This window comes from Penicillium alfredii (genome assembly GCF_028826965.1).
Source record: "Penicillium alfredii strain IBT 34128 chromosome Unknown utg000012l_segment0_segment0, whole genome shotgun sequence".
NCBI lineage: Eukaryota > Fungi > Ascomycota > Eurotiomycetes > Eurotiales > Aspergillaceae > Penicillium > Penicillium alfredii.
Genome location: NW_026622709.1, coordinates 680,989 through 707,590, shown reverse-complemented (window position 1 = coordinate 707,590; position 26,602 = coordinate 680,989). Strand labels below are relative to the sequence as shown.

Sequence of the window (26,602 nt, the reverse complement as noted above, 5' to 3'; positions counted from 1 at the left end):
GGTGTCCTGGCCTATAAACCATCCAGTTGCATATATGCTTGGGTCACTCTTTCGCTTAGCGAGAGACTTTCCTTCATCTCGATGGTTGAATGTATGGAGTGGCACTCTCTCGGCATCGTGTCGGGGGGCGTGTGTTGGACCAAGATCGGAGATAGGAGTGGTGGAGGCAAGAGTGATAAAAAGAAAGGAGATATAGCTAAGTTTTATGAAGAAAAGGAGGCCAAGGCTGCTGAGGCTCCCTTTTGATGGCATTTCATACCCTTGAAGGAGTTGTTGACGCTGAGATTAGGGCGTGATTCTGTTAATAAAAGGGTTCTGCTGCGCCTCATTACGTAGATTTCTTCTTGCTGCCTTGTTTCGGGGCCCACGTGGGCCAAAGGCAAAACTCAGCGGATCAACTAAAAAGGTCTTTGACCAATAGCTTGATATATATTTCTTTTTCACGCTTACTATGAATAGTATGATCTTCCAGGCGCGGAATAGGCCACCACTAGTCGCATGCTCAAATCCTTCAACTCAAACACCTTATAGACATATTAGGAAGGTGATGAGAGGGTCAATGTATACCTTTTTTCATAAAGGAAATGCTGACTTTCTTGTTTTTTTTTTTTTTTTCCTAGTCTAGTTTTCTTATATAGTACCTAAGAAACACCACAAGTCGAGTCATATGATTCTATGTTAATAATTAAATATTCATCTCAACTTCATAGTAAAGTAACCAGTAAGCGAGTGGCCCACATAACGAAAATCGCGCTATTTTCGCGAACCTCCTACTTTCAATCAGCTACTACGCCACTAATTCGCTCTTAAAAAGCCAGAAATTCTATCGAGTAGGAGGGTAGGGTCTTGCTAGCTATCGAAGCTATCTAGAAAGAAGAAATCTCTTCAATTCGCGAAGTAGCACGCCGATTCGTTATATCTCGTTTAACCCTTCGTTATCGCCTCGCCGGTCAACTAAATCGATGCGATATACACGTTAATAGTTATAAATTAACTTAAATTAAAGAACAATCGATTTTTTAATAGATTCTCTTGATAGATTTATATAAAGTAGCTCTACGGCTAATAGCTATACAAGAAATAGCTAATATTCTATTAGCTAAGCGTGGATCTACCTCTATTTAATCTACCGGCGAAAAATAGGTATATAACTTTATTGATCGATATAGTAAAATTAAGATTTATTTCTCTCGTCGATACAATTATCAACGCGCCAAAAATAACATGAATTGGTCTTCACTAGCTGAAAAAAAGTCTTTATTCTAGCTATTATTAGTTATATACAGCGTAAATATCAATTTCTTATCCTCGATAGCTATAGTAGCTATCTTACTCCTTAATTCGATTAAATATATAATAATACTGATATTATTCTAATTTATATATCTATCTATTTCTTGTATCTTTTATAACCTTTTAATATTAGCTGTTTTGCGCCTTTAAAAAAGGTATACATCATATTAGTTAAGAAATAAATACGTAATTGTAAAGGGTCTACAAAGATGGTGAGACATGAAGTTATTCCCAACTAACGGAAGGGATGGATCAGGTGATATAACATGATCTCGAAGGAAGTTGGACCTTGTTACTAAATCCACCCTACGGTGGAACGATCACGATACTCAGCAGAGACCTAGTCGTTTATATTATCGATGATACGTGGAGCTACGAAGATATTGTATAATAAATTGATACTCTCGTATCTAGCTAGCAAGACAAGATTCAGTCTTGACAGCAATAAAGATATACTACTTTCCCTTACTCCTTCCCCTTGTTTCTTTACCTGATCGACAGGCTTTATACCCTGTCAAGTATATTCTTTACATCACCTCAGAAAAGAGGCGGTGTTTGCTCTTCTTACCTTCCTAATATTGTTATAAAGTGTGCAAGCTAAAGGATTTAAGTGTGCGACTAGTAGTGGCCGCGGAGTACCACAGACAGACATAGTAGAAACAGTTGACTCGAAAGATTACGGCTAGACCAAAGGTACTTTTTAGCCCCTAGTGGTGCAATTTTTGGCTCTTTAGAAACCAAAAAACTTATAAAAGAGTCAAGTCATGTAGATATGCCCTAAGCTATATACAAATCATAATTGAGGTAGATACCCATTTTTTAAAGTCATGGTACGCGGATGACTATCGTGGCCACAGGCCGAATCCGTTCTCTGCTTCTCTTGCTCCTAATAATATCGTCCCCGTCTCGGGGAGATATCACGACGTATACCACGTGAGATCCCCGCATTTTATCCCTATAGTCGGTACTAGCCATTTTTTTTAACTTGCATTAGTTTCTTTGCTTCGGATATGCCGAGGTTTCACTTCTTTGATGAGTAGCCGTCTCGGGACTCAAGCTGGAACCCTCGCGGGGAAGAGTGGGGGCTAGGGCGACGCCCACCCCGGACTTGTCTCGTCTCTGGGGAAATGATATTGAGAAACAATGAAATAAATAGATACGATGGCATCAAGTTCGGGAAGAAATTCAGAGAACATTTGTATTACTTTTTCGCTCAAAATGTTCAGAATGGCACAACCATATTTCGGCCTTCGAGGCGGGTGGTTAACGTTCTGGATCACTCTCGCCTGTGGTGCCGACATGACTCTCTATGGATATGACCAAGTTTGTTAAGACGGACTATTCTAGACGTGCACAGGACTTATATTTTGCCAGGGAGTCTTCAGTGGAGTCGTGATTTCGCAAGACTTTCTTCAACTGCACGATCTTCAAGGCCCATCTAAGACGACTCTACTCGGCACGGTCACCGCCATCTATGACGTGGGATGTTGTATTGGATCACTGTTTGCCTACTGGCTTGGAGAGCAGATGGGCCGCAGAAACACTGTTCTGCTGGGAACCATCGTCATGTCAATTGGTGCTCTTCTGCAGGTCTCCTCCTATAGCCTGGGCCAAATGATAACGGGTCGAGTTATCACGGGAATTGGCAATGGTATGCCCGAAGACTTAAAGATATTCAAGGTTATGAGTCTTGACCTTTTTGCTCCTAGGTCTCAATACATCGACTGCGCCAATCTGGCAGGTTGAAACATCGAAAGTCCAGTTGCGAGGGAAGTTGGTCATTCTGGAGAATGTCCTCGTGCTCGTGGGATTTTCTCTTGCCAACTGGCTTAACTACGGCCTCTCATTTGCCAGCGGTCCGGTTTCATGGCGCTTTCCCTTGTCATTCCAATTCGTGTTCAACATAATTTTGTTTTTCACAGTTCCTTGGCTTCCCGAATCTCCTAGGTATGGGGGACTCCTTGATTGATATTAAATTATCTCACTGATTCTGTCACAGATGGCTCATTTCCCATGGCCGTGAAAATGAAGCTGAACAAATCATTGCTGATCTTGAAGATAAAGACAGCAGCGATGCCTTTATTCAGCTTCAAATGAGCGAGATCCGACACAGCGTGGAGTATGAACGTGCAAATAGTGTCAGCTTTCGCGATATTCTGCGGGGACGAGCTCATGAAAAAGCGGGAACGAATACAGTCCGCCGTCTCATCCTTGGAATGGGAGCCCAAGCAATGCAACAATTCTCGGGCATCAATGTGACATCCTACTATCTGCCAACAGTCCTGACCAAATCCGTCGGGCTAGAAGAGTCTTTGGCAAGACTACTCACTGCCTGCAACAGTGTCCAATACTTACTCTTCTCCATGATCGCCATCCCGAATGTCGAGCGATGGGGTCGTCGCATGCTGATGATGTTCGGCGCAGCAGGCATGTGCTTTTGTTATATCCTGATCACGGCTCTCATTCGGTGCAATGAAATGCCTGGCTACGCTCACCCGCACGAAGTGGCTTCGGCATCCGTGGCTTTTTTCTTCTTGTATTATGTTTTCTTTGGGATTGGCATGCAAGGTGTGCCGTGGTGTATGTTCAACAACCGGACCTCATTCTGCCTGTCAATTTCACCACTAATCAATCATTAATCATTTAAAGTGTACCCCACTGAAATCAACTCGCTCACCATGCGGACCAAAGGTGCTGCGCTGGGGGCGGCGACAAACTGGATCTTCAATTTCATGGTTGTCGAAATTACCCCTACCGGTATCCAAAACCTCGGCTGGCGCTTTTATATCATTTGGATCGTCTTGAACGCGGTTATGGTTCCTGTGATCTATGTCTTTTATCCGGAGACAGCAGGACGCACTTTGGAGGACATGGATTCCTATTATCGCGGCAATCCCCCTCTCTTGGCCTGCCTTGACAAGGAAGCAATCTCCAGGAAACGTCCTGAGAGGTACCTAGCTCGAGATGAACACATCATTCGGGCCAAAGAAGGAAATGAGATGGTGCAGCACCTGGAAACTATGGAACATGGCGAGGCTTGATTCTAGAATATGTGTGTATTTCAATACTTCGTCGCTAAGAGCTTGCTTTGGGGAAAGGCATATAACTTCAGTATCACTATGCTTCATTTATGATCCAACTCAATAAATCGAATTCTATTTTCATTTCGGATGCCTCAGCTACTGTACATTGAAATATTTCACTCGACTTCATGCAATGATTGATCGATGCTGATCATGTGGGGTGTCCCCACAGCCCCCGTCTCGAGGTCATGAAATGAGCCAAGTGGTTTACTTCCAAGGAGATTATAACCTTTATCAACCCACTCGTCTCGCGTAGCGAGTTGTCTAATCGACAAAAGGGACGCCAAAATGCCTCATATATCTTATGCAGTCGGTTCGTTTTTAAAAAAACGAGATCGGTCTTTCTTTTCGGAAGTTGCACTTGAGTGACGCTTTTCACATTCGCAGTTAGCAAATTTTCTTATCATTTGCCATTTTCGGATCCAGGATGGGTAGCACGGATTCCTTGGGTCTCCCCCTTCAATGCGGGCGCTAGGTCAGTGGCACTTTCTATTAGACTAACGTCAGAGTATATTAAGCTAAATTAGGATCCGAGGACGACAGAGTACAGTGAGGCTCGAAAGTTCAATATTGTTGAAAAGGCCCTTCCGAAAATCCGTGAGCACGATGTCTTGGTAGGCCACTTCAGCAAAGTAATTCGCCATTTCCAAATTAAATCAGTTGCACAGATCAAAGTCAAGGCTTCTGGTGTGTGTGGCACTGACTTGCACATCCACGATGGAGAATTTGGAGATCAAGTAAGTTAAAAATGGCCACCTGGCAACCCCTATCAAGCCATCTATCCCTCACTCTCTCTCTCAGACCTCCTGGTGCAGTTCCCTCTTGTACCTGGACATGAGACTGTCGGTGTGGTCGCAGCATTTGGCAACGAGGTCCAGGGCTTCACGGTGGGAGATCGCGTGGTAGCAGACAACTCCGAGTTATGTGGACACTGCTACTACTGCCGTCAGGGCAAGGAGCTCTTCTGCGACAACTTCATTGCCCATGGCGTGATGATTGATGGCGGCTTTGCAGAATATGCCACATACCCAGGAAACCGCGTATTCAAATTCAAGAATCTGTCTGATGTGGATGCCACGCTGCTGGAACCTGCGGCCTGTGCTGCACATGGACTGGACAAGATCGCCCCTCAGATGGGATCGCGCGTGCTTTTATTTGGAGCAGGACCGACAGGTCTGATGCTGGCTCAGCTTCTTCGCCAAAATGGTGCATGCCATATGGTAATTGCTGCACCGGGGGGTTGGAAGATGGATCTTGCCAAGTCTCTTGATGCGGCCGATGAGTATGTGGAATTCCCGCGTGAGGCACAGGCAGCGGCTGTTAGAATGGAAATGCTTCGAGCAGACAACCCATATGGGTTCGATATTGTTGTGGAAGCTACTGGCGGTGCGAAGATGCTCGAGAATGCTATCCACTTCGTGACAAAGGGTGGCAAGTTGGTGGTCTATGGTGTCTATGGTGATAAAGATCATGTTTCGCTATCACCAAATATGATTTTCAAGGAGGAGATCAACGTGTTGGGATCATTCAGTCAGACCTATAAATTTCCGGCTGCTATCAATTACCTTGGTCAGTATCCAACTACCTTACAAGACTTTAGTTTACTAATGAAGAATGCTTTGAGCAGATGGGAAGCGGATCAGGGTTGATGGTATTGTCAACAAAACATTCAAACTGGAAGAATGGCAGGCGTGTCTCGATGCAATGAGAAATAAGTCGGTAGTCAAAGCCGCGATCGTGTTCAACTAGAGAAGTCAAACCGTTGATTATCTAGGGCAAAACTAAGAGTTTCTTTGCTTTGGAGCACGACTTTTGCCACTCTCACCGTCTGTTAACAAGGCGTCTTAATAGCTCTTCAATGCTATCTTGGCGATCTCTATACGGTAGCCTTTAAGCGATCATCAATGAGCAAAATACTTCTTGACCAGCTGGCTACCCTTCCTCGATTCGGGGTCGACGCGTGCATGTGCGGCGCTAGTGGTCTTGTTTGCAGATAGAGCGGGATGGATTAGGTTGTCAAATCGATTTGATTATCTTATAGGCAAGTCTTGCGTATGCTCCCTCTATTCGTACCAGGGAAGATCGTTCCCTGGGAATTTCCGGAGCGCAGAATAGAGCTCTTTCATTGTTAGCCGCTCCATTTGTCGACAGATGGCCTTGCTAACGATTTTTAAAAATTCAGGATTCTTCTCGAGATCGAACAGATCTGCTAGCCCTTCTCTGATATTAGATGCGCTTCGAGGTTGCCATGCAAAATGATATAGACGAGACATTTGTCTATCATCCAATAACAGTGTAGGGACAGCAGCCTGTAGAAGGCTGAGCCCGACTTTCATAACATCATCTGCGAAATCTTTGATCTCTCTTATGTTTGCTGGTGAAGGTTGGCAAGGGTAAGTTTATGTTCGCGTATAGGAAGTGATTCGGACCTTACCTGGTTTCCGGCCGTAATCAGTGGCAAAATCCCAATCAATGATCTTCCACCGGTTACTTCCAGCATGCCTCATCAGATTATTAAGATGGGGATCGTCATGGGCAATCCCTAGGTCGTGGGCATAGTCCAACCCCCCCACGAATTGTTTCATTAAGCTGAGACGATTGAAACCACGCGACGCTCGTCCCTTGCTGTAGTCCCTCAAGGCGTGTGCTGCATCTTCATCCATTCTCTCCATAACAACGAGTGACCAGTACGGCACGCCGTTGTCGCAGTTTGGAGGAACCTTGAGAGCCGTGTACACACGGGGTACGATATTCCTCGCTTCGAGACTTTCCGTTATCCGTGCCGCTCTGTATGTCTGAGACAATTCCGAGAGTTTTGCGACGAGATTGTTCTGGGCTTGTTCATCTCCAACGGGTTTCCCACCCCATTTTCGGCTTTCCGTATTCTGGCGTACTTCCCGCGGCTGGTTGAATGTCAATAGTGAGGCCAGATGAATTTCCCCTGTGCTTCCACCATTTATTCTCCCGCCAACTGTGACTATGCCTCTTGGTAAACTATTTATGCTTGGACCAAATGCATAAATCTTATTGCGATGTAAGTCCCGGCCTATAGGCCATCCAGTCGCATAACGATTCAACCTTCGCTTAACGAGAGGATTCCCTTCATCTTGGTCGAGTGCATAAAGCAGGTCTGTTTCGGTATCAGGCCGGGGGGAGAGCGCTGGTGCAAGGTCGGAGGTAGGAGCAGCGTAGGCAAGAGTTAAAAGATAAAATAGATATCCGAGTTTTAGAATCCAAGGAAGATTCATGTGGTTGCGACCCCTTTCCGACGGCATTTTGGGCGTGAGGGGTTCTCCCAAGGTTTATGTAACTCATGGGCATGTCATATTAATATCTGAGTAGATAACATCGAGGTCCTAATGAAATGCAACACCTAAAATGAATGAGTTCTCAGGGGTCAAAAGGGGTGATAGGACACTGACCTTCCCAAAAGACGAAAAATACACTAGACATGTAGCCCGAGCTGAAGAACAACCTTGGGGCCGAAGTTTCTACTACCATAGCCAACTCGCCTATAGCATGCCCTACATTCCTTACAATCATCCGCCCCCTTTGGCCCCTATTGGCCCCCGTTTGCCCCTGTTGGACCTCGTTGGCGTCCCCCATCGACCCTTTTGAATTAAGAGCGACCCGCGGTTAGTCCTCGTATTCCAGCGTTGATGAAACTTGTCAAGGTCGAACTAGGGGCTATACCTCCGTAGTATCTTCAAGGTTATTGCGATCGGGGCAATTTCCAACACGTATCAATCATACTCGTGGTGGGAACATATACGACCATCATCGATATTCTTAAGGGGCCATGCACTTGGCGGGGTAGTAAACCTGTCGATCGGAGGAAGAAATAATGACGATACCATGTGCAGTAAATTTGGTGATCTAGTAGTCGTCCCCTCGACTCGGACCCACGGTATTTTCAGCTATTGGTCCTCTACACCGATAACGAAGATTTCTTTCTTTCTTTATTTATCTTCTATATTACAGAGGTCCATATCAAAAGTCTTAAGCAGGCCTACCTACCTTACTAGCGCTATAGTAATAATATTACTAGTCAGATCCTTTATCTTCCCCCCTCTCTCTTATCCCCCTAAATTTTTGACTTCTCTCTCTCTCTCTCTCTCTCTCTCTCTCTCTCGCTTACAGTCAGAGTCGAAAACAGTTTACCTTCTGTACACAGACGTGTTGTTTCCCGAACCCTAATATGAAACAGCCAATGCTAAATATAGCATAGCTGGAGGTCCTCCAACTCCCAAAAATAGAAATGTGTATTTTATATTACCATTGTTGACCTATAATACTGTACTTTACATAACACTGCTATACGCATGCAACCTCCCTGCCCCTCATGTGTCTGTCTTTCCACTACTCACATCCTTGAGAATCACCAAAAGGAGATCTGCACAATATGGCACTAAGACTTCCTCCCTCGAAACTATTCCTTATCCGTGATATGATACAGAGCCAGTCACTCACCACTTCACAAATGGCTGAAGCAGCTGAATGCAACGAGCCTACAATTAAGAATATTCGGAGGAACTTACGGCTTTTCGGAAGTGTTTATGCTTCCCCAAACCGTATCGGCCGAAGACAAAGTATAACGCCACCAATACTAGAAGCTCTCTGCGAATATCTACTCGAAAAACCTAGTCTCTACCTAGATAAGATAGTTATTTTTCTATACGATAAGTTTTAGACACTAGCAACGATATCTAGTATTAGGAGGGCTATAGCTTTTAAGGGTTGGTCTAAAAAAACAGCTCGGTAGAAGGCTAAAGAGTAGAACGCTGATTTACGAGAATTCTATCTCTATAATTTATCGGAATTCCAATCGTATTATCTTATATATGTTGACGAATCTAGATATGATAAACGGGTTAGATTTAGGCGGTTAGGATAGTCACTATCCACCGTAACGAAAGATATTCGAGGACTTTATCGATCAGCTACTTCAGCACTATAGAAGATGGCCGGAGCCGAAGTCTGTCCTAGTTATAGATAATATGTCGTTCCACTATTTCGAGCTAGTAGCGTAGATATATACTAATACGGGAGTGAAACTAGTTTATTTGCCCCCCTACTCGCCGGACCTAAACCTAATCGAGGAGTTTTTTTTCCGAGCTTAAGGGCTTTATTAAACGTAATTAGAGATATTATGAGGAAGACCCCGACCAAGGATTGATTCTTTTCTTGAATAGTGTATTAGCGTGGTTGGCGTAAGAGAACAAAGTGCCCAGGGCCATTTCCGGCACTCCGGCGTGACGGTGGAGCTTTGATAGCAGCTTTCTACTTAATTCAAGATGGTTTATAGTATAAGACAGCACAGGAATCAATGGCATTAGGGTCGCACCTCCACTGTACGCATCGGCAACGGTGGTTGCGGGGTAGACTCGAATTCGGTAGGCCGGCGCTAAATTTGACAATCTTATAGGGCTTTTTCCAACCAGGCGCTCTATATTACATCAGAGGCGCTTTCAGAGGGATGAGGATGCAGGCCGCGTCAGCAAGAGACGATGCAACCATTGGATCTTCTCTTGACTTGAGTTAAGCTTGTACCGCAAGATTCCCATATGGTTGTTCCATGCCACGCATAAAGAAGGCGCATACAGACCTCATCACATTGGTGCCTAGGAAACGGCAGAGAAAGCGCCCCGACACTTGAAACATCACATACCCTGGACTCAATCTTGCTTACCGCCTATCAGAGCGACTATAAAAGCCATCGATTACGCCGTTCACCAACATTGATTAATCGCTTAATCCATTCAAAGCCATTTTTAACGAAGACATATGTGTCGATTACAAGACAACAACCATTTTTAGTCAGGGGTGTAAAAACCCAGACTGCAACAAATTTCAAATCGTTCCTGGACCTAACTACCCCGACAAACCGAAAAGCGGACCGAGAGATAGTTGTCGTAACTATGAAGTGCGCCACGGAGCGTCGAACAGAGTAAGGGGAAAGTGCCCTACACACCGCTAGGTAGAGTATAGTATAATCAGCTTCTGTCTATCCTAATAACATACTAACTCATCAAATGCGCTAGGGCATAGAATCACCTACTGTATCCGCATGCACCCATCTACCACCCGGAGTTTATCGACCATCTGTATCTACCGTCAACGCAAAACATACACGGTTGGATTATAAGGCTTTACCACCGAGAAGTGTTCTAGATTCTGGCGAAGACGCGCATAAAGCATGAGGGAGATAGAGTGTCCTTAAGGATATCAGACGCACAATCGTACTCGCACTTCCAGCATTTGCGAATAACATTCTCCCACTGCCAATTCCTGATTTCCTCCAGTGTTGGAAAGACCCCCTGGGAAAAATAACGCTGGATATCATCTTCTTCGGCTCCCTCGTAAGGTTTCTTGCCGAGTAAGATCTCGTAAATAGTAGACCCAAGAGCGAATAAATCGCTCTGTACACTATTCGACGAATCCTCATCTCGCGGTAAGAAATGCGAAGCGTTCTCCATAACGATCGCCTCAGAACCTTGTAATGACGACCCGCCGAAGTCGGACAGTCTGATATTGTACTTTTTGTCCATCAGGAACTGACGAGCGCTGAGATCGGAATGAATAACATCTTTTTTGTGAATAAAGGCAACTGCCTTAATGGCTTGTCGAGCAATACGGTATTTCGCATGGTCCGTCAAACGAGTGTTCTTCAAATAAGTCTCGAGATCGCCTTTGCGCTCATATCGTAAGTCGACAAAATCGTCGCCCCAGTTGATACACCGTGCAATTCGTTTATTCCTTCCAAGGTGACCATACACTCGACCTTCTATTTCCACGGCACGGGCGCTGTAGAAGTATGACTTGTCGGCTGGAACTTTCCGAACGACCGTATCACTCAGTTTGTGAATAATACTGAATTGACCAGCACCGATTATGTTCTGTTGACATGGTTGTTCGATTTCGCAACGGACGCTACACTTCAATCAAATGAGTAATAGATCGAGAATTAGTGCGTTCTTAATATACCAGCCTCATCGTTTGCACAAAAGGAGGGAAAGCTCAGATAGAGTTTTTTTATGCGCCTGTTGGTCACAGCTGAAAAGTCATGAAGGGTCAGTCTAAGCGAGAGGAATTTGACACCAAGCGAAAAGCAGAAAGAAGTAGGTAGTTGTCGCTGTCCTTTATTTTATGATGGTGGTTGAAGAGAAAGGGGGAGGAACGCCTTCCTAGCAACCTCACCGCCTAGTAGTTTTGCCGGAGACCTGTTGAAGCTCGGGCTATTCAAGAGGGGCCTCCTTGGAGAAGAGCATTTCCAAAATCAATTCAACGCACTATGTATGAGAAATTGCTAAAAAAAAAAAAAAAAAAATTTGGTACAGTAGGATGAAATTGACAGTGCAATAACAATAACGCCTTGCTTCCAACACTGGATCACTTAATTAATAGGCGCTGCGCTTTTCACGTTCTCGACCTAATCCCGAATATTTTCTACAAAACTTCGAGCAATCCCAGGCTTGATCCCTTTACTGACGAAAAACTCAGGGCTTTAGTCCTTATATATATGTTCCAGGTCAAACCCATCTGACAACGTGACGTCATATGCTTATCGAAATACAGCTTTGAGTGTGTCATCTGATACACTTGACGCAAGCCATTCAGCGTATTCACTAACAGCTATATCCTTGAACCCGGGAATCTTCAGCGGGTACGCGTCCTTCGGACAAACCGATTCAACAGCTGTTTTAGAGGCTGTTAGATCTAGCCCGGAAGCCTACGACGGGAGAATATTGATGTTGATAGGGGGACAAGGTGCTCCAGTCTCAGTGGTATTTACACCCTTACGCTTGTGTCTCTCCAGTCTCTGTTATTCTTCCAGGTAAATATCTTCACGGATTGTATCTGGAACGTCTTTGTGCGTCTCTAGAACGCCACCTTTCTTAGCGTAGGTAACCAACTTCCTAAGATATTAAGTCCTAAGCTGGTAATGCTTTTTTCTTATCGGGTCTAGCTAGTAGTAAGGCCCTAGCTAGTATAATAGTATAGAATATTTCATTAAATTATAAACGCGGCGTTAAATTACCTATCCTCTATAGATATTCTCTTTAGTATTAAGATATACGTCTCGCTTATTAAGTATCCGCGTTGTAACTAAAGATTTACCTCTCTTTTCTCCCTTCCGGCCAACGGGAGATTGGTTATCCTCTATATAGTTAAAACAGATATATAATCTAAGTTACTTTCCTTGACAAAAGAGGTTTAACTATATTATAAGCTTTTTTTAATAGGCGGCTAATTAATATCAGCGTGATCGAATCGTTTTGTCAGATTACGCTAGGTACGATTATTTACCGATACAACGATCTTAGTGTTATTAGCTCTTACCCGTCCGTTATAGGAAGTCTTCCGTCGAAGGACCTTATCTTGCTTATCCTGTAAGAACCGCTGCTAGTAGGTATTTAGGGCCAAAACGAGGTCTTTTTCCGTGTATTTTAACACTACCTTCCTATTAATAGTAACCCGTTATTCTATTATATAGTAGATATAGCTTAGCGGCTCCTCGTTATAAACCCTCCCCTCTTCCTACTTAGATAACTAAAGTAGTCTAAGCTTATTCAGCTGTGATTAGCTTATAGACTCGGGTCTATCATTAAGTATACTAGATATGGAGGGGCTGTAATTACATCGGGTGGCGTTAGGGCTACGGAAGTGTCTAGACATGGACAGGCCCGTCCCATGGGTCAAAGATCTTGACTTATAACCCAAACCCACGACCTACAGTGGGTGATCAAAAGTTTGCATACCCTACCCCCTGACCCACATAATATTATATAATATTCTGCCAGTCAAAAAAACTCTTTATTCTGTATTCTAATCCCTATATACTAGTATCATATTAATATTTAGTATACCAACCCTCTGCTTCGATAACTGCTTTCACCCGATTTGGCATCGAATTCGATAGATTTTGCAGAACCCCCTAATCAATCTTATCCCATGCTTCTTGCGCTGCATCAATTAAACGTTCTAGTGTAGTACTATTATTAGGCATATCTAGTAGCTCGGGGTGTAACTCATAGATCTTTGCCTTTAATAAAGCCCACACGTTCTCAATTGGATTGAGATCTAGCGAATAAGGTGGCTATACTATAGTATTAACCCTATATCGCTCCAAAAGCTCACGTACGATATACGCGCGATAAACTAGCGTATTATTATATATAAAAATAGCACCTAGTCTAAGCAACGTAGGTAAAATAACTCTATATAAATTAGAGATAACCTCTGTATCCACGCCGCCGCGAGGTATATTAGGGTTACCTTGTAATACCTATAGACTAGTACGTCGGATTTCGCTAGAGAAAGTAGCCTAAAATATCTATTTTACTTATTTTCTATATAGTCTACTATAAATATCTCGCTCGATTCGTTACTACGAGGGTCGATTAAAGGTATAAGGCTTTCGATAACTAGCACCTCACTCGATAGTATATTTATCAGACTAATAGACGCGAGCCCAATCTTTAGAGGTAAAATATTGATATATTCTTACCTAATAAAGTCGTTTTGCTATAGTTATATTATCCAAAGTAGATCGATCAAGCTACCGCTATTTTCGAAGCCTTATCTTATTATAAAGGGTCTACCAAGATGGCAAGGCATGAAGTTATTCCCAACTGACGGAAGGGGTGAATCAGGTGATATTATATAATCCTAAAGGAAGTCGGAACTTGTTGCTTGATCCACCCTATAGTAGAATGATCACAATATATAATAGAGATCTAGTCGTTTATATTATCGATGATATATGGAGTTACGAAGATACTATATAATAAATTAATACTCCTGTATCTAGCTAGTAAGATAAGATTTAGTCTTAATAGTAATAAGGATATACTATTTTTCTTTACTTCTTCCCTTTATTTCTTTATCTAATTAATAGGCCTTATACCTTAATAAGTATATTCTTTATAATTCTGAATCTTCCTCTTTAATTACTTAAAGAAATAGGATAACCCTATAGACCCGATCTATTATAATATACTAGAGTAATACTCCCGAAGAGATATCGTAAACCCCTCTATCCGAAACTAATTAGACTTAATTAGATAAAGACCTATAGACTACCTAGGAAACGATCGAAAAACTTTAATATCTATAAGAGCTATAATAAATAGCCTAATAAATAAGAAGTTAGCTTAAATAAGGGAATACTACTAAACCCTTAACGAATTAATAACGAAATCAGGGTTTATCCCTTATAAAAGATAAAGATAAGATCCGGATTAGAAATATCCTAATATTCTCGATCTACTCCTCTTTTTAGTAAAGAGAAGAATAGCTCTTAGATCTCTCTTTTATCTTTAAGAGAGCGCTGTAGAAGTATCGTCACGAGGAATAGCAAATTATTATAACCCTATTATATATAGAACCTATCTACTAGTAGAGATAGTATTAGTATATTACTAAGAAACCTAAGAAAAAATAGCGAAACGTTAATACTTCGTAGACTTATTTTAAGAATTAGACTCTCTCTCTTATTAAAGATACTACAACTCTTAAAATCGATATTATAGGATAATTATAAAGAGCTTATTAATGTCTAGAGTAGGATCCGCGAGAGTTTTATATATTTTTAGATTTATTAAAACGACACTTCTTTTACTAAAGTAAGAAAAAGAGGGTATTTATAATATTCTCGAAATTTACCTATAACCTTAAGTAATATATATAGGAATATATACACGAGCTACCTAAAAACCAAGATAGGATAATATCCTTAGCTATATATTACTAGAGATTACTATAATCGACACAAAAACGAAAAGGCCCTAAAACCCTTAAAGGACCTATAAATAAGTAATTTCGGACTAATTAATATTAACTAAACCGCAAAACTTAGGGATCTAAAAGAAGGATCTAAAAAAAGGAAAAAAACCTAACTAGAAGAGACAAGAAAACCTTTCGATATTATATTTATTAAAACAAAACCTATCTCGTTAATTATTACTTTAATAAATTAAATAAGAAAACTAGTATATAAGTAATAACTTAGATCGAGTCAGAAAATAATAACGAGTTAGTCTAATTCCTATATAGCTAACTCTATTACCCTAAGTAGGAACTACGATTTATCTTTATATTCTAGTACTACTACGGAACGAAGTCGAAATATATATAGATATAGATACCTATACTAAGGTTAATATTATTAGTATCGAATTCGCGGAAAAGTATAAATTATAGAGAGCAAAACTATTATTAATACTACTTAGAATAATAGATAATCAAGAAACCCTTTTATATAGTATATAGAAGATACTTATTATATTTACTAACTCTCGAGAGACTACTAAATTAATAATTCGTTTTTATCTCGCGATTAATAGAGACCTTTATAAATAAGGAAGTCTAATCTTACTTTTAATAATAATACTTATTAAATATTATATCTATATTTTACTATAGAACTGAAGTTAGTAGTTTAAAGCTACTAGAATTAAGTTAGTATTAGTTTAGGAACTCGCGAAAGAATATCGAAAACGCGTTATTATCTACGCTATTGTAAAACTCCTAAAGGAAGTCTAGTTACTCTATAAAGAAGATAAAGAACTAACTACTTATCTTTTAGAAATCCCCCTAAAACTATACTAATTTATTAATATCTTCTTAGTAGAGCGATCATAAATCCTTCTATCTAATAATTTATAGGATTATACTATTAAGCTAGAAAATAACTATTCCCTATCTTATAGACTAATATACTTTTTATTATAAAGCGAATTATAAATATTATAAACCTATATTAACGAAAATCTTATAAACGGAAGGATTAGACCCTTAAAAAGTCCTACTAGAGTATTAATCCTTTTTATTCCGAAGAAAAATAGAGGATTATATCTATATATAGACTATCAAGGATTTAATAAGATTACGGTAAAGAATCGATACCCTTTATCTCTTATTTTAGAGATTTTAGATCGACTTTTAGGAGTAAAATACTTTAGTAAGATCGATATCTAGGATATCTACTATTATATTTATATTTAAGAGGACGAAGAATAGAAGACTACGTTTCGTATACGTTACAGTTACTTTAAATATATAGTTATATTATTTAGCTTAACTAATACTCTTATTACTTTTTAGAATTATATCTATACCGCCTTATAAGGATTATTTAATATCTTCTATATCGCGTATTTAGATAATATTCTAATATTCTTATCAGACCACGAGTTGTATACTCGCTATATCTAGTAAATCCTTAAAAGAATAAGGGAAGTAGGACTTTACGTAAAACCTTCGAAATATATATTTTACTAAAGAAGAGTAGAATTCCTTAGATTTATTATAAACTAAGATAGTATATTAATAGACTAACGATAGATTAACGCTATTATTTCGTGGCTAGAACCTAAAAATTACTATAATATCTAAGTCTTTATCGGGTTCTATAACTTCTATCGATAATTTATTTATAACTTTTCTTATATTATAGTATCTTTAACTATATTATTTAAAAGGAGTAAGAATAGCAAAAAACCTAGAAGTTACTAATTTATAATTTATAAAAAGATGGCGTTTTAATACCTAATCGTAGTCTTTAGACATGGACAGACCTGTCCCATGGGTCAAAGATCTTGACCCATGACCCAAACCCACGACCCATAGGTCGGGTCAATAAAATCCTGACCCGCCTATAGGTTGACCCGTGGGTTAACGGGTCAACCTATTTTTGACCTATTTTAGCATAAATTTCTTAATTAGGATGGATAATTTGCTTACCTTTTTTAATAATACACTATTGTTAAATACTATTTTTGTTCTAATATAACTTATAATTCTAACTCTTTATAAAAAGAATATTATATAGTAATAATATATTTAGAATATATAATATATTAATTTATTAATTTAATACTTTAAGGTAAGAATTATATTTTATAATAGGTAGATATAGGCGAAAGAAGATATTAGTTAACTATTTCTTATACTAAACCTAAAAATATATATTTAAAGTCTATAGTAGTACTTCTACTTTTTATATAAATAAACTATATATATTAGAAATAATAAAATAGATATAAATCTAATATCTAATATTTCTTTATTAATATATAAGTATATTATAGTCTTATTTATATAAAAGAATTATTTTAAATATTTTTTCTAAATTTATATAAAATAATAATATTGGCTGGTTAGGTTAAAATTTTTTAGGGATGAAAAGAAAAATCTTGGGGCATTACTCTCACCTAATTATTTAGGTCAACGGGTTAGCCCATGGGTTGACCCGTTAACCTATTTCTTACTATCTAATGAACTTTATATATATTAGTAGAGCCTGTTCTGATTAGTTATAAAATTCAGTACTAGGATAGTACTAAATTCTACCTATTAATAAAAAATAAGTATTAGACCTATATTCCCCTAAATCTACGATGATTTACCTTAGATTATTTTTCTATATCTCGAGTCTCTCGCTATAAAAGGGTTATATAGTCCCCCTTTTACTAGATATAATAAAATATATACCTTTTTATAGTAGTCTTTCTACCTCTATTAGAACCGGGGTTTTAATCTATCTACGCGATTACTTAAAACCCCGGTTTTAATCTATCTACGCGTTTACTTATAGCCCCGGTTCTAATATACCTACGTAAAAAGGTTGGCTAGTTAGGTTAAAATTTTTAGGGGATAAAAATAAAAGTCTTAGGGCATTACTCTTACCTAATTATTTAGGTTAATAGATTAACCTATAGGTTAACCTATTAATCTATTTCTTACTATCTAATAAGCTTTGTATATATTATAGTAGAGTATCTTCTGATTAGTTATAAAATTTAGCACTAGGATAGTGCTGAATCCTACCTACTAATAAGAAATAAGTATTAGACCTATATATTCCTCTAAATCTATGATGATTTACCTTAGATTATTTTTCTATATCTCGAGTCCTTTATTTTAATATACTATTGCTATATCTCTTCTATATCTTAGTTATCTATCTTGTACCCTCCCTCTTTTATTAAGAGTGAGGGGTTTAAGTTATCTATTTTCTATTCTAATCAACTTCTCGATACCCTCTTAGAACCACCAGAAAGCCAGTAAACTAAGCAAAGCCTCCCTCCTATTATACCACTAATACTAAAACGATCTGATAATCAGAAAAAGACCTAGGTGATTTTTGATAGTATAAATAAAGTAGAGTTTTTAAACTAGTGGCTTAATACCTAAATTAGTGGTTCTTATAATACTATAAAGAAGATAAACTAGGAGGGTCCACGATGGACTAATATATGGTTGTATTTTAATTAAATCGTATATTTAGTAATAGGAGAGCCAAAGCTCCTATATAAGTAATATAGTAAGGTTATAGACTATCTAGTCTATACCAAGAATAGGACAATAGGTCTCTAACGCTACTAGAATCGGAGTATATACTAGAAAGGCCAAAATACTACTAAATATTTAACAATCTAATATCTTATAGAATATATAGTATATTATATAGCTATTATTTAATTTATAGGCTAATCTTTCTTAGGCCAAGAACTCCCCTCGAATAGCCCAGTTAGTTATCTAAGAGCTATAGGAGTAATAGTTGATTACTATAATAACTACCCTACGGCTTCCTTTTCAAACTATCGAGTATCCCGAATTCTAAGCCCTTCTTCGAATAACCTAATTATTATTATTTATTCCTAGTTTCCCTTCCCGTCGAACTATACAGCGTCGAATCTAGGGAATAACCTAAGATTAATAAAAAGATTTACTTTAGAAGCTTCCGCCTAAGACTAAGCTCTCTATTAGTCTTAACTATTAGATATCGCTATTTTAATAAGTATTTATAGCTATCTCTGGCTATTTTATTAATATAGACTAGAATTATCGAGAGGTTTTACTTAGCTTTAAACCTATTTCTAGTATATACTCTAGGTAGAATCTTAGTGTAACCCTCCTCGATATCCTCTAGAAATATCAGATCGAAGACTAAGTATTTATAGTAATAATTAATAATATATCGAATAACTCTACCCTTATTTTAAGTGTCTAAGATTCTATTTAATTATTAGATATTAACTCTAAGGTGATGATTATTCGGGTTCTATATATTATATATATGATTTAGTTAAGTTTAAAGTAACTATTTAGCTAGATAAAAGTGAACCCTTAGAACGAGGTAACTAAGACTGTTTAGTCCGAGGAACATATTTAACATATCTATCGAAAAGTACAAAAACGAGATATTGCGATAACTCTTATAAAGATATATATCTATACTCCTTATTTATTAGTTAAAATACTAACCTATTTTATATTTTAGATTAGAAACCTTACGATCTTTATTAATATAAGCCCTTAACGTCGGGAGTCCTTCCTTAGTCTCTAGCCTGACCACCCTTAATTAGTTCTAATTCAAGATATCCAAACTAGATAGAATTCAACCTTTTTAATACTCCGGCGTGCGAAGCGATTATAACTAGTCTTTGATCGATTTTACTCTAAATATAATTATCCTTATCTTAAAATCGATATAGATAAATAGCGTTAGATCGACTACCTTCTTAATATCACCTAGCTATTTTTCTAATTTACTATAGTCCTCTCAAAAATAAAGGATATTACTATTTATACCGTCTTTACTATTTATAATAAGCTATTTAATTATCTTAAGAGATTAATCAGATAGCTTAGTAGAAAGAAGGTTAGATAGAAGTAATAGATATATCGAGCCCTTAAATCAGCTAAAAATAAACTCCGTAAATATTACTCTATAATAGATAATAAAGAGCTCGGTAATATCTATGCGATTAGCACTATCTTAGTCCCTTAATATAAGATTAAATTTTTTTAAACTAAAGACTAGGACTACCCTTAGATAGATTATAACGCCTAATACTAGCGAAGTCTTAAAGGTCGGCTTCTAAGCTACTAAGCTAGTAATATTCTAAGCTCTTAATCACTATCTAAAACAAAATAATCCTATCAAACTAACGAGTTTAATATATTTTTAATAGCCGATTCTTCTGCCTTAAGCTCCTAATCTAAGGTAATATAATATATTAAAAGAGGTAAGTTTCTATATATACCCCTATTAAAACCGGGGTTCTAAGTAATCACTTAAAACCCCGGTTCTAATCTATCAAGTTTCTATCTTTCTACCCCTATTAGAACTAGGGTTTTAAGGCCTACCTTAGAACCCCGGTTTTAATAGGGGTATCGGTTCTAATCTATCTGAATATTATACTAATTATTATGATCCGCCCTCTATCTAGGTACTATCCTAATCCTACCCCGTTAGTTCTAGAAGGATTATTAGTATAAATTTCCTATATTTATAAGCCTCGCCTATAATCTCCTCTCGATCTTAGCTATTAGCGCTAGCGTTAAGCGATTATTTAATTCCGCGCGTGATATTTACTATTATTAACGAGGGGCGCTAAATATATCTACTATATAGGATCTAATAATATTTATATACGTTACTAAATTCGAAGTCGAGGAGAAGCAGCTTATATTTATTTAAGAGCTTCGGGAGTAGGATAAGTTAGAAATTATATAGAAGGAAAAAGAGACCTAAAAAACTTATAAAGAGATTATACTAATTAGTAATAATAAGGAGGAGGATACTATAGATCTAACAATTGTAGTCGATATACCTTGCTAACCGTAGCAAAAAAAGTTAAAGAGTAATTATAAAGATAATTATAGCCTCCCGTAGATTTCTGGTAAGGTTCGTAAACGCCCACGAGTACTTAATAATTATAAGCTTTAAAATTGAAATCGATTAATATTTAAAATAATATTCTCTAGAATTACTTTTTAAGAATTATTCTCCTAATTACTATAAAAAATTATTTAACTAAAATAAATACAATACCTAAAAATATAGCCAAGAACAATATAATTTATAAAAGTTATATAGTTAACAAAGTATCCACCTAAATAGGTTAAATAGGTTGACCTATTGACCCGCGGGACGGGTCAAAAAAATCTTGACCCGCCCACGGGTCAAGAGGTCTGACCCACGACCCGCCCATAGGCTGACCCACGGGTCGACCCATATGGGTTGTCCGCGGGTCTGTCCAGGTCTAGTAGTCTTTCGTAATATATCCCTATTACAATACTTTAATCCCTAATATTTAATATATATCGAAATAGATATATTAAATTAAGGAATAGCTAGTATTCTCTCTTAACTAGATAACTAAGATTAGTATTATCTAGTTACTTTTTAGTTAAAATTATTCTCTAGAGTAGAGTTAAATTATAGTATACTAGATTAAGAACTTTTTGTAATTATATATTTCTTTAAATATTAGAGATAGTATTTAAAAGATAGCAGATTTATTATCGAAGTATTATTAGATTACTTAAATCTTTAATCTTTTATAAAATAAACTAAGCTAAATAAAAGATAGATATATTAGTATATATATCTTATACTATTTAATTTTATAGTTAAGTATTAGTTAGGAAAAAGTAATCCTATAGATAGATTTTCAAGAAAACCTAATTCTATTTAGAGGGACACTCTAAGAAAAGAATTACTTATATTATTATAAGAATAGATTATAACTAAAGAGCTACTATCTAACCTATAGAAAGCTAGTATTTAAGTAATTATAGTTACGGACCTTATCGCTGAGAAATCCTAGTTTAAACCTAGCGAGATACCTTTAGGGGAAAGCGATCCCTAGTTTAGTACCTATATAGTAAAGAGTAGAAAAGAGTCTACTAATATAGAAATAGCTAATTAGACTATCTAAAAAAAACTTATAAAAGATAAGAGAATACCTTAATATAAGATATAGGGTATTTATAAAAAGGAGTATACCTACTTAGCAGAAGCTGGCACTAAATTATAGATAATAATTAAATAGATCTAAGATAAGGACCTAGAGACGTAAAGGCTGAAAGCCGCGTTAAATTAGATATTTAAAAACTTTAAGAATTAGGGTATTAACCTAAAAAGCCTTCTTCGATTTAAGAATTATCTTTTTATCTTAATAGGGGAGAACCTTAGAAAGAAGTTACTAAGTATTTATTATAATAACCCTTTAGTAGGTTATTTTAGGCGAAATAAGACTAAAACGCTACTAAAAAGGAAGTTCTACTAGATTAGACTTTAGGATAATATAAAAGAATATATCTAGATATATATAATATATTAAGGAATAATAATATTATAGTATCGCCTATATAGTAAACTAGAATCGCTACCGATACTATCTCGGTCTTTTAGCGAACTATTAATAGACTTTATCACGGGGTTACTATTAAATAGAAATAGAACCTAAGAAGTTAACGCGATATTAGTTATTGTTAATAGACTAATAAAATAGTCCTTATTTTTTATTATATTAATAACGATCGACGCTATAGAACTTATAGAATTATTCTATAATAAAGTAGAACTATAGTATAGGCCACTAGATAGAATTATCTTAGATTAAGGATCACTCTTTACTAGCAAATTTTAGTTAAAGTTATACTATATTAGCTATATTAAACTCCGCCTTTCGATAGTATTTTATCTATAAACCAATAACTAAATAGAAAGGATAAATTAGACGCTAGAACGCTATCTTCGCTATTTTATCGATAGAGAATAGATCGCGTAGCTAAAATTACTAAGAAATATATAATTTATATATAATAATACCCTTAGCGTAATAATAGGGAAATCTGTATTCTAGACCTTAATAGGATATTTACCTAATTTCTGACTATATACTAAGGATAATATATTTTTAAAAAAGGTCCTAGTAATAGAAACGCGCGTTAAAAAACTATAAAAATTAAGATAAGACTTAATAGAATAATAGTGAAAAATAATAAAAATATAAGCGAAATACTATAATAAAACCTATAAAGAAATATTATTTAAATATAGGGACTTAATCGCTCTATTAATAAGAAACTTAAGATTAAAGACGATAAAAAAATTAGTATCTAAGTTTATCGGATCTCTCTAAATTCTTAAGAAGATTAGATTATAGATATATTGACTAGTTCTACTAAACTAGTACAATCGAATTTATAATATATTTTATATATTACTTCTTAAACCCTAGAAATAGAGGGATAAAGAGTAAAATAATAATAGAAATATACTAATACCAGAATTATAAGATAATAACGAATAAGAGATTAAAAAAGTAAAAGATTACTAATACTTTAATAGAAAATCCTATTTCCTAGTTAAATAAAAGAGCTAGCTATTAGAGTATAATTAGTAGATCCTAGAAGAAAATATAGCGAATATAAAAGAAGCTATTATAAAATATAAAAAGTAAAGATAAAAAAGATAAGATATTACTTAAAAAGAAATCCTATAAACTAAATAGAAAGCTACCGAAACTCTACCGGAATAATACTATTATTATTACTATAAAATAATAGTATAAATATAGAACTCTATTTAAAACTTAGGAATAGGAATAAGGAAGTTCTTTTTTAACTACTTTAGGCAATATTTAGTATTAGGATTATTAATCGGATCGGAGACCGCCGGATCAGGACTATACTTATCTTAGGATACTAATTATAGAGCCTCTAGAAGCCCTTACTTCACTATTATCTAATATATAAAACTATTATCTCCCGGAACTAAGCGGAGAAGATACTAAGACTAGAACTTTCGGAGATACTTCCTTAAGAGATCCTTAAACGAAAGGATATAAATAGCTATATCCTAGCAACGAATAGCGATATACGCTATATAAACCTTATATTAAGCCTACTAAAATATTAGCGAAATTATACTAGTATTAGTAATCCTACTTACTATAGTTAATTTATAGATAGTAATAAAAGAGAATTAGCGGCGATATATTAACTCTATCGTATTAAAGGCCTTTATAAGCTCTATCGTAGCCTTTCCGGCCGCGATTAATATATCTTCCTCCTATTTATTCTCTTTTTTTTATCCCCCTCCTTAGGAGTACCCTTAGCTAGGGGCTCTAGAAATTCCTTATTTAGCTAGCTAAGGATTACCTATAGATCGTAGGCGTCTCTAACTATACCCTTTATAATCTAAAGAATATTAGTATAAGCTAAAATAAAGGTACCGCGGAATATACTATATTATATAACGCGTTACGGGTAGAATATTACTAATAGATAACTAAAGCCGCTATATCTAGTTTATATTCAATAATAAAAGGCGATTTAGAGTTATATATCTTAACCTTAGTCCGAAAATACTTAGTATATTATAGGAAGATAAATAAAATAGTAATAGAATATATCGGCTAGTATAATAACTAATCTAAATAATAATAACGAGATATAATAATAGTAATAGTCATAGAAAAAGAATAGGAAATAGTAGAAATAGCAAGAAATAGAGGATAAAACATAACGAATATAGTATAAGAGAGAAAAAAAAAGAAGAAAAAAGTTACTACTTAAAAATATAAATAAAGACTCGAATATATAATTTAACGCGTCTTTGTTTATTAGTTAACTATATAATCTCTTTATCGCCTTAATAGTAAGGTAAACAAAAACCCTATAAAAAGATACCGCGCCGACGCGTCTATATTATAGTAATAAAATAAACGCGTTAGTTAAGGCTACCTAATCTTAAGAAAGGGAATAATTATAAAGGGTCTACTAAGATAGCAAAGTATAAAGTTATTCCTAACTAACGAAAGAGGTAAATCAGGTGATATTATATAATCCTGAAGGAAGTCAGAACTTGTTACTTGATCCACCCTACAGTAGAATAATCACGATATATAACAGAGACCTAGTTATTTATATTATCGATAATACGTGGAGTTACGAAGATGCTATATAATAAATTAACACTCCCGTATCTAGCTAGCAAGACAAGATTCAGTCTTAATAGTAATAAGGATATACTATTTTCCCTTACTCCTTCCCCTTATTTCTTTACCTGATCGACAGGCCTTATACCCTGACAAGTATATTCTTTACACTTATTTAGAAGCCGTCGAATTAATATCGTTTTGATTTTATAATCGATATCAGCGAGTAGGTCTTGGTAACGTACGTAAGGGTCGGTAGTAGCTCTCTTATATATTCGATCGCGATCGTCTTTATTAAGTTTACAAGGTGCTCCGGAGCGAGGTTTTAAATAATTATTAACTCTTTTATTCTCTCTTTTGATAGTAGATTAAATCGTTGATAGAGGTATCGAAGGGTATATTTTATAAATTCTCTTATACCCCTATTAAGCAGTCGAATAAAGCTCGCAAATACGAGTACAAGTATAGGGGTCGAGTTCTTTACGAAGTATTAGTAAAGCGAGTATACAGCGAATTAGCGAAGCGAGTATATAGCGAATTAGCGAAACGAATATATAGCGAATTGGCGAAGCAGTATATCTTATATTAATATTACATTTATTCTATATTAGTATGATATTTAGGGGTAAAACGCGTCGATATAGCGTGTATATACTAGCGTGTCGACTCGCGTAAGGTAAACAGCTATATTAATAGGTAAGCGGTCAAGAAAATGCGGTGTAGGGGTGTGGGGTAGGGGTATGCAAACTTTTGATCACCCACTGTATGGGTCGGGTTAATAAAATCCTGACCCGTCTATAGGTTAACCCGCGGGTTAACGGGTTAATCTATTTTTGACCTATTTTAGTATAAATTTCTTAATTAGGATAGATAATTTATTTATCTTTTTTAATAATATACTATTATTAAATATTATTTTTATTCTAATATAATTTATAATTATAACTCTTTATAAAAAGAATATTATATAGTAATAATATATTTAGAATATATAATTTATTAATTTATTAATTTAATACTTTAAGGTAAGAATTATATTTTATAATAGATAGATATAGACGAAAGAAGATATTAATTAACCCTTTTTATACTAAACCTAAAAATATATATTTAAAGTCTATAGTAATACTACCACTTTTTATATAAATAAACTATATATATTAAAAATAATAAAATAGATATAAATCTAATATCTAATATTTCTTTATTAATATATAAATATATTATAGTCTTAATTATATAAAAGAATTATTTTAAATATTTTTTCTAGATTTATATAAAATAAAAATATTAGCTAGTTAGGTTAAAATTTTTTAGGGATAAAAAGAAAAATCTTAGGGTATTACTTTTACTTAATTATTTAGATTAACGGGTTAGCCTATAGATTAATCTATTAATCTATTTCTTATTATCTAATAAACTTTGTATATATTAATAGAGCCTATTCTAATTAGTTATAAAATTTAGTACTAGGATAGTGCTAAA

The 26,602-nt window shown here is 36.2% G+C and overlaps 4 protein-coding genes across 4 annotated transcripts; 2 read left to right on the top strand and 2 right to left on the bottom strand.

The window, feature by feature from the left end:
• Positions 1-2,511: 2,511 nt before the first annotated feature.
• On the top strand, positions 2,512-4,334 carry NUU61_009792 (sugar porter family MFS transporter; the record flags this gene model as incomplete). Its single annotated transcript, XM_056660317.1, has 5 exons — positions 2,512-2,616; positions 2,668-2,944; positions 3,003-3,240; positions 3,293-3,873; positions 3,943-4,334. The coding sequence occupies 5 exons, from the start codon at positions 2,512-2,514 to the stop codon at positions 4,332-4,334; spliced, it is 1,593 nt and encodes a 530-aa protein (XP_056506815.1).
• Positions 4,335-4,838: 504 nt separating this feature from the next.
• Positions 4,839-6,125, top strand: NUU61_009791 (zinc-dependent alcohol dehydrogenase family protein; the record flags this gene model as incomplete). Its single annotated transcript, XM_056660316.1, has 5 exons — positions 4,839-4,851; positions 4,920-4,990; positions 5,045-5,113; positions 5,192-5,945; positions 6,004-6,125. The coding sequence occupies 5 exons, from the start codon at positions 4,839-4,841 to the stop codon at positions 6,123-6,125; spliced, it is 1,029 nt and encodes a 342-aa protein (XP_056506814.1).
• A 650-nt stretch (positions 6,126-6,775) lies between these two features.
• On the bottom strand, positions 6,776-7,651 carry NUU61_009790 (uncharacterized protein; the record flags this gene model as incomplete). The annotated part of the gene is made up of 1 exon (XM_056660315.1): positions 6,776-7,651. One exon carries the CDS (start codon positions 7,649-7,651, stop codon positions 6,776-6,778), a length of 876 nt encoding a protein of 291 aa, XP_056506813.1.
• A 2,892-nt stretch (positions 7,652-10,543) lies between these two features.
• On the bottom strand, positions 10,544-11,369 carry NUU61_009789 (kinase-like protein; the record flags this gene model as incomplete). Its single annotated transcript, XM_056660314.1, has 2 exons — positions 10,544-11,272; positions 11,361-11,369. 2 exons carry the CDS (start codon positions 11,367-11,369, stop codon positions 10,544-10,546), a joined length of 738 nt encoding a protein of 245 aa, XP_056506812.1.
• Positions 11,370-26,602: the final 15,233 nt, after the last annotated feature.